The 9,106-nt window shown below is 39.9% G+C and overlaps 1 protein-coding gene across 1 annotated transcript in view; it reads right to left on the bottom strand.

Annotated features, from left to right (window-relative positions):
- Nucleotides 1–1,282: 1,282 nt before the first annotated feature.
- Pcsk2 (proprotein convertase subtilisin/kexin type 2) overlaps nt 1,283–9,106 on the bottom strand; it is a 270,847-nt gene continuing 263,023 nt past the window's right edge. The window contains exon 12 of the mRNA XM_046438653.2: nt 1,283–4,327. Coding sequence (XP_046294609.1) covers nt 3,841–4,327 — 487 coding nt within the window. The 3' untranslated portion in view covers nt 1,283–3,840. The remainder of the gene's footprint in view (nt 4,328–9,106) is intronic.

Raw genomic sequence — 9,106 nt, 5'->3', positions numbered from 1 at the left:
GTAATGGTGACGTGGAATAGTAATTTTTAAGAATTTTACCAATTTTTTTTTTTTAAAAATGTGCTCAAATATCAGAAGTGTCTCAGTCTCACAAGACCAAACTTTGGGCCTGATACCCTTTAATATCTGTTTTTAGTCATAAGTGCTCTTCAAAGTTTTAATAATTGAATTTAATGAACAGCGTATCAGAGGACAAAATAACAAATTACTTTTATAGTGAACTAATAAGATTTTTCTAAAACAGCATGTGGTCATATGGGGTAAATATTAGTTTGTAATAATATTCACAAGTAACATTCATGAAGAGAAGCTACCATGTAAATCAGAACTTAAGAATGTTTTAGGGTTAGGGGTGTAGCTCAGTGGTACAGTGCTTGCATAGTATATATACAAAGGTTCTGGGTTCAATCACCAGCACCAAAAAACAAAACAAACAAACAAAAAAGTCTTGTGTTGCAGTAGAAATTCTAAAGCTCCCCAAGTATCTGTTAGGTCCTTTGTGTACAGGCATGGTCATTGGCCAGCTCTGGCCAGTGAATAATGGGTAGGGAATTGGTGTGTACATCTTCTTCAGGCTGAATGTACAGGAGTGGATGAGAGTTCTTAATGGGTCCTCTTCTGCATGGTGATTGTAGCATCCTCATGTTATGATTACAAACAAGAAGACTGAAGTAACCTGGATGCTCTAGTCACTGGGAGGTCTATGGCCTTAGGGGGTCACCTGAATCCTTATTAGAATTTGTGTGAAATGATCAATCTTTGTTGTATTAAATCACTGAGATCCTGAGGCTGTTACTATAGCATAACTTAGTCTAGCTTGACTAATGTGGTCTAGAATGGTGTTTCTAAAAGATCTTTGACCGTGACCCATAATAAGAAATGTGTTTTACACTGTGAACCAGCACACACACTCAGACAAAGACAGACAGATACACAAACATACACAACGCTGGAAAAAAATATTTCGGAAAACAATACTTATCCTTAATGTGCGTGATCTAGTTTACTCTACCTTACTCTGCCCTACCATACCCTATCCTATCCTATTAAAAAATCCTGGTATTAACTTTCTAACTTGATTTTACAGTGTACTAATGGATGTCACCTGAGTTTGAAAAATGCTGCTGTTGATCATAATTTGTGTATGACTTATATGCTAATTATGTCTTTCATGCATATTTACTAAAGAAAGCTTTTTAGGTCTCTCACTGGAAACTTTTTGTTATCTTCTCTACAATCAATGGAAAGTGTTTTCATGTAAGATACAGCACATCCCACATAATTTCTGGAAGGTAATGTTTTATTGTTGAGCCTCCTAATTTACAACATATCATTTTAAATTTACTTATAAAATTTTGTCACAGGAAGTAACAATGTTAACCTGATTAATCATTATTCACTTATTTTCATTTTTTAAAATAAATGACTATAAATAGCTGTCTCTTGCATTAGAATCAGGGATATCATAAAAACATCACTAGCTTGACATAGTTTAGTGTTAAGACTGATGCAAAAAATGAAATAGAGACCAAATATTTATATATAGCACTATATATATTTTTATATACTGTATACTCATATCAAAACTTGCCATTTCTATTAAGAAGCTGATAAGTTACTCTCTAATTTCATAAATTATATCACAACTGTGAAAATATGGACAACTATTTTATATTTTTGCTGCTTATATAAGACAATTAATGTTTATACAGAGAGCTGCAAAATTACAGAGGTGACAAAATGGGAATTGATGATTTTCACCTGAATTTCCACCGGCCTTTGTCTTCAGCCAGAATCATCTTGATATTCTCTGAATGTTCTTTTAGAGATGAATATGGTGTCTGTTTTTCAATAAATACACATACACACATTTTAAGTATATGTGTGTATATACATTTATACAAGTGTATATATATATACACATATATACACACATGTATATAGTCTACATATGTATATATAATATTTCTGTGTGCACTTATACACACATGCACACATAATGTCCTTTGGTTTATTTTCAGACCATTAATGTGAAATGAATTTTCAATGATTTCCATTTATATTTTATTTTTCTTTAAACTGGTTTAAAAAGACCTTTGCAACAAGTAATAAATTTCTTTTAAAAAATCATAAATATCATTACACTTTAAAGCATGATGCAAGGGTGAGTCACAAGGTGTTAGAGAAGACAGAAATTCATGCCAGTATGGGGGAGAAAAGAAAGTGACATTTCCAGAATTCTCTCTTAAAGTTGCACCTTCAGGGAATCTAACCCAGCGCTCCTGTGCTACTGGCTTTAGTAAAGTTGACTCCAGGCCAAGTACATACTCCATTGGGAAGGGAGAAATGGAGCCAGGAGTGGTTGAGAATGAATAGTTTTTGTTTTGATTTTTGGGAATGGCTGGGCACTGGGATTGGGGGTGAGAAGCCAATCCTTGGGTAGGAACAAAAAGTGACAACAGGTCACTTTGGTAATACTCATTTGGCAATGAAATGGCGTCTTTTGGATTTGATAACTGTAACCTTTGGGTGGCATGTCAAAAGGGCTCATGGATTTCTGCATTGCCAAGATGGCAACTCTGTGCTTTCCTATAAGAGGGCTCCTCTTGCTTCTCGAGACCTCAAGTCACTGGGGGATGAGTTGGCTTATCCCCATCTTGGCCCACGAGGCCCCTCATAAATGGAGGTCCATGTAAAGATGGTTGCTTCTACCTTCAAATGTGCCCCCGCCATCCCTCACACACCTCTTCAGAACAGAGGCCATTTCCCCAATACATCTATGACATCATGACACAAGGGAACAAGACATTTCTTTCCAGTGATACTTTTAGGAAATCAAAGCCCATGTAAAGGTGTATAAAACTGTCAAAAATAATACCTTATCTCTTACATCAAGATCAAGAAGTCCCAAAGTGACTTAGGAAAGGGAATGTTCTTATTTTAAAAACTAGCAAACTATTCTTTACCAGACATGTTGTGAGACCCGCCTTCATTTTTCCCCATTTTTGGATAGCTATGTGAGAAACCCCAGAAAACTGGCAGGGAGTGTGGGGGGGGGGCGGGAGGGATGAACTCTGTGCCAACTTGGAGAGAACTGGGCTGCTCCAGAAGATTTTTACCATAAGTCAGAGCAGCAGCTGGTGAATTTACAGTCAAGCTACTTAGGTTTTATATCATGCTGGCCGAGTAGGGTGAATTACAATCTTAGTGTTGGCGATAGATTTCCAACGCTCATTTTTAAATCTCTTTCCCTGTCCAGTAATTAGGACTCTAAGGATGACATCTTTCTCATTATGTCACCTTAATCTACGTTCCTGAAAAAACTTTTCTAAATTCAAATCATCTTTCCCCAAAGGATTTACAGCTTCCCCTGTGCTTTAAAGAGCTGCAGAACTCGCCTTCTGCATCAGCTTTGACTTCTCTTGTTATATAACAGTTCCTCAGTTGAGAGCACAGACAGACGTTCTTGGTGTTGCTATGTGTGGCTTTTTTAACATGCATTCTTTTCTCTTCTCAGATATGAAAAAAAAATTTCAGGGGAAAGCTGTGCCAGTTTTGTTTGCAGGATATCACCCATTTGAATGACAGAAAATAAAGAGGGTAGAGTAACACATAGGACATAGACGTTAGTGGGAACATTATATTTGGGTCATAGGAAAAAAAAAAGGTTGCTTTCATTGTAATGAAAATAATCATTGATAGTGAGCAAAGCTGCAGTTCAAGAAGATGGAATTGCTTGTGTGGGGTGACAGTAATTGCTAGGTGCTTGCCAGAAATGTGAAGCAAGGATAGAGGCAGAGAATGGGAAGGGAAGGAGGTGGTGGAGGCAGAAGTGCAGCACTAGTTCTTATTTAGGATGCTTTTCAGGCTTCTCTCCACAGCTTCGTCCAACTCTTCCTCTAGCTCTTGCTTTTTGGACATGGCCAGCTTGGACTGGTAATCCCTCACCACCTGATCGATGTACGGGGCACTCTGTGTGCCATGCAGCATGAGAGTCCACTCCTTTAGCACCCCCTTCTGGGGTGCGCTGCCCACAAACCCCAGCTCCAGGGTCCAGGTTCCTCGGGCATCTTCCCCCCAAGTGTGGGTGGTCATGAAAGGCCACTTGTCAAAGCCCACCTTGGAGTCGTCATCCCTCGGACGTCTGCTTAGCAAAATGGACTTGGTGCCCATAGGGGAAGTCATGTTGATGTTCAGGTCTCCTCTTCTGGTTGCGTTGACTGTGATGACAGCTTGGACGTGCTCGAGGTAGCGGACGAAATTCTCCTTCCCTTCACATGCATCAGTCGTGAGGGTCAGCACCAGCTTGCCAGTGGATGGTATTTTCCTGAGGGCAAAAGGGCAAAGAGATAAAATAAGGGAAGGTTTGCACCCTATGAGGGGGTTTGAAGGCAGAAAGAGTGGGGGCTTTGGAGTTAATCAGACAGACCTGGGTTTAGCTTCCATTCCAGTTGTGTGAGTCTGAGCAATTTACCATGCTCAGAAACTTTCCCGTAAAATGGGAATGTAGCAGATGTTGTTGATGCCCCTCCCATTGCTTCTAAGTCCCTTCTGAGTCACCTGCTACCGCAGATGCAGTGCACTGTGATTGCTTCTCATCTCATGCATGAACAACTCCAGCTTCTCCCCCACTTACACCATGGGAACATGCTTAGTCTGTCCAAAGGTGCCAGTGACTTAACCTCTCAGGAGCATCCCTCTTCCAATGATTGACAGGATGTGGTGCATAAATACACTCTGACTTCTCTATCCTTCCATGGGACAACTCAGTGTCCTCTATGGGATTGGTGGCAACATGCTCAGTCATGCGTTCTTTATTCTTTTTTGCAGTCCCCTGTTTTGCATCCTCACTTCTGTGGATTTTCTGGGATCATCTCTCAAAAAACTGTGTGTGCACCCAAGTCTTGTCTCAGGATTGACTTGAGGCAGGAATTCATACTTTTCTTTTAATTACCTTGATAAATAGAATATATTGCTGATATGATCATGATTACAGATTGAATATTCTTTATTAGAAATGCTTGTGGACTGGAAGTGTCTCAGATTTTGAACTTTTCTAAAATTTTGGAATATTTGCATATACATAATGTAGACCCACGCTTACACATGTATTTCATGGATGTTTCCTGTATACCTTATATACATAACTTAAAGATAATTTTAAGCAACATTTTAGTGTACCTGCATTTTGATTAGTGCCCATCACATGAGGTTAGGTGTGGAATTTTCTACTTGTGACATCATGTTGGTGTTCAAAAAGGTTTGGATCGTGGAGAACTTTTGATTTTCAGATTAGAGACACTCAACCTGTTCTACCATTAAAAAAAAAAGTTGAAACTGGGTAAATTAATTCTGGTGAACGACAGTTCTATAAGACATGACCAGATTTTGGGGATGTCTTTGTTCACAGAGTTGGAACCTCTTGAGAGGATCATGCTGAGGATTGAACCCGGAGCTTTGTGCTTGTGAGGCAAATGCTCTACCACTGAAGCTACATCCCCAGTCCAGAGATAGATATTTTTAAACACACATCTTGCAAAAACACTTCTATAAAAAGATGCTGGTCACGCACCCAGCTCAGAGACAAGCTTTGTTTCTTTATTGCTCTTGGAATCAAGATTGTCATCTTGGGAGGGCTTGCCAAAGCTTACACTGCAGCCCATCAATAAAAGCAATACTCTCCTGAGGAACTTAAAATATATGAGATAGTTCTCACAGAGTGATGCTATGCACCATCCCCCTGGATGTGTATGTTGAGTGATGTAAAAGTATCTACTGGTTATGGAGGGCCACTGATAGTGGTAGAGGTAGTCTTTTTGTTCCCAGGCTCTGGAGAAACCATCCAATTTGGTGGCGCTGGCTTACAGCCCATATTAGAGGTCAAAGCTACATACATGACTATATACACACACTCCTATACATAGTGTATTTACAAATAGCTGGACCAGCAGAGAACGTCCCTCTGTGATGGAAATGTTCTATATCGGTGCTCTCTGACACACTAGCCACTTGTAATGCAGCTGCTGTGAGTGAAGAATCGAATTTTAAATTTATTTTATTTTAATTAATTACATTTTATCAAATGTAATTTGATAAAATTACATGTATTAACATGTGGCTAGTTACTTCTAAATTGTTCGTATGTGTTGAATCTGAATGTGATAAGAACATCAACATGCAGGAGGCCTCTTGGACTTCAGTTTCCAGGACAGTTGGTTTTCGCCTGGCTCATAGGCTTTAGAAAAGCAGGTGGGGAAAGTGTAGATTCTGTGATACAGACGTTCTCCACCTTTCTAGAGATCTCTGGAAAGTCCAGAACCTTAAGGTATGAAGGAAGCATCACCATGGGTTTCTGTACAGATAGCAGGCAGGTCCAGAATAGGGTCTTTCCTTCTAGAGTGCAGACAGAAGGGCCCTGGGACTCTCTGAGAAGAGAGGGGGAGGTCACAGAGAATAACAGGAAGAGGTCCCAGCTCTGAGTCCTGCATGGAAGCTGATCTCCTTTCCTGTCTTGTAGTCTGGGCTTCTTTGAAAAACTCAAGAAGGAAATCCACAAGCCAACAACCAGAGGCCATTATACTGAGTAATAACCATTTTAGAAACCATAAAATTCACTTGTCATTTGTCAAATGCAATAGTCACTATTACCTTAAGGATTCAAAACATAAGCTGAATTCTAAGAAAGATTGTTTTCTGTCTTAGTTGCACTCACGGTTCTTATGGTCTAGAGTCACCAGTGACAGTCACCTTACAGTCAATTTGTAGAAACTGGCAGAAAAGTGACATTGTTTCCCTAAGAGAAAATTGAAAGTATTTCTTTGATTGGCTAAGAATCAAAGATAGGACAGTCACGTAAGTTAGAAATCAGATCCACAGCCCACAACACATTGGAGATTCTATGAATTAACAGTAAGGTCCCCCATGCAAGAAAGAAGTTGTTCTAGTACTCAGATCATCTCTTATGATAGAATGAGAAAGCAGAAAGGCAGGCAAGTCTAAATGAGATCAAACATACAAAATTATGCTAGGAATCACACATTTTTCTAGAAGCCTTGGGGGTTGGGAATGTATGTAGGGGTCAGAGGCCATGCCAGGTATCCCTGTGGAGTATGGCTTATTTAATGCTGTGGAGGAGTTGTCTACTTAAAAAAACCCCAATCTAGATTCCTTAGGAAACTTGGAATGGAACCACCATTTGACCCAGCTATCCCACTCCTTGGTTTATACCCAGAGGACTTAAATTCAGCATATTACAGTGACACAGCCACATCATTGTTTACAGCAGCTCAATTCACAATAGCCAAACTATGGAACCAACCTAGATGCCCTTCAACAGATGAATGAATAAAGAAAATGTGGTACATATATACAATGGAATATTACTCAGCCTTAAAGAAGAATGAAATTATGGCATTTGCCGGTAAATGGATGGAACTAAGTGAAATAAACCAATCCCCAAACACCAAAGGACAAATGTTTTCTCTGATAAGTGGATGCTGATCCATAGTAGGATGTGGGTAGGGAAAATGAAGGAACTTTTAGATTGTGCAGAGTAGAGTGAGGGGAGGGATGGGGCAGTGGGGATGGGAAGGATGGTAGAATGAGACAGATATTTTTACCCTATATACATGTATGATTACACTACTTGTGTGACTCAGCACCAAGTACAGCCAGAGGAAAGAGAAGTTATGCTCCATTTGTGTACAATGTGTCCAAATTCGTTCTACTGTTCAGTATAACTAATTAGAAATCAATACAAAACAAAAATACAACCCCCAGGCTGCCATGTGAACTGCTTACTGCACAGGGGCTGGGTCTCCTGAAAGAGAACACGTTTGACTGGACTGCTTTGGCAATATTAAGTTACTATGGAATTAAATTGAAGCCTGATGTGAATTCCAGGGACAGTAAACTTGGTAGAAATGGAGAACACCATTCCATTTTCTCACTGTGTTTTTGGCAGACAGCATGGCATTTACAGAGCCTAGGAACAATACCACGGTTGCTTCAAATCCAGGGGTTCCACATTCAATCAAATGCAGATGGAAAATTTGGAAAAACAAATCTATAGTGAACATGTATAGATTTTTAAAAAATTATTCTCTAAAAATTATAATGTAACAGCAGTTTACATAACATTGATGTTAAGGTTTGGAGGTGAGATGTCCCCCAAAAGCTCCTGTGTTAATGCAGGGATATTCAGAGATGGAGTGATTAGATCATGAGAGCTGTAACCTAATCAGTCCATCCTAGTGGAATCAACTAACTGGGTGGTAACTGTAGGCAGGTGGGGAGTACCTGGGGGCGGGTGGGTCACTAGGGGCATGGCCTGGAAGGATTCATCTTCCCTGTGGCCCTTTCCCCATTCTCTTTCTTGCCGTGAGTGAAGCAGTGCCCCTATTCCATACCCTTTGGGCATGATGTTCTGCCTCACCTTGGGCCCAGGGCAATGGAGTCAGCTGATCACGGACTGAACCTCTGAAACCATGATCCCAAAATAAACTTTTCCTCCTTATGTTGTTCTTGTCAGGTATTTTGGTCACAGCAACAAAAAGCTGACAAACACAATGATACTGTATTATAGAAGTAATCTAGAGATGATTTAAAGCATACGGGAGGATGTATATAGGCCAGATGCAAATACTATGCTATTTTATACAAGGGACTTGAACATCTGTGGATTTGGGTATTTGTGGGGAGTCCTGGAACCAACTCCCCACATATACCAAGAGACAACTGGTTTCCTTTTCCTGATGGGACAGAGTCAGGTGGATGCTGACCCACACAGGGAGACACTGTGGCTTAGCAGTGCTGTACATGGCCACAGCTGTATGTGGCCAAGGATGCCCTTTTCACTCTCCCCATGCTACTTCTGGAATTTATCAACTATTTCTTAATTACTTTTGTTGCTCCCTTGTATTTTCTGATTTTTCTATAGTGACCACACATTGCTTTTACAAGAAGAAAAGAAGCAAAAATAATTCTAAAAGAAAAAGAAGATACCTGCATCGGAAGAGTCAATTTATAAGAAGGTTAAAATATGAGTAGGTTATGGAACCAAAAGAGGCTCTGCAGAGATACTTTGAATAGTTACAGGGTGTTAGTT

This window comes from Marmota monax, unplaced genomic scaffold, assembly GCF_021218885.2.
Source record: "Marmota monax isolate L192 unplaced genomic scaffold, Marmota_monax_Labrador192_F-V1.1 WCK01_AAM20220418_F8-fsc00005, whole genome shotgun sequence".
Classification (NCBI taxonomy): domain Eukaryota; kingdom Metazoa; phylum Chordata; class Mammalia; order Rodentia; family Sciuridae; genus Marmota; species Marmota monax.
The sequence above is the reverse complement of the archived record's forward strand: the minus strand, read 5'-3'. Positions and strand labels throughout refer to the sequence as shown.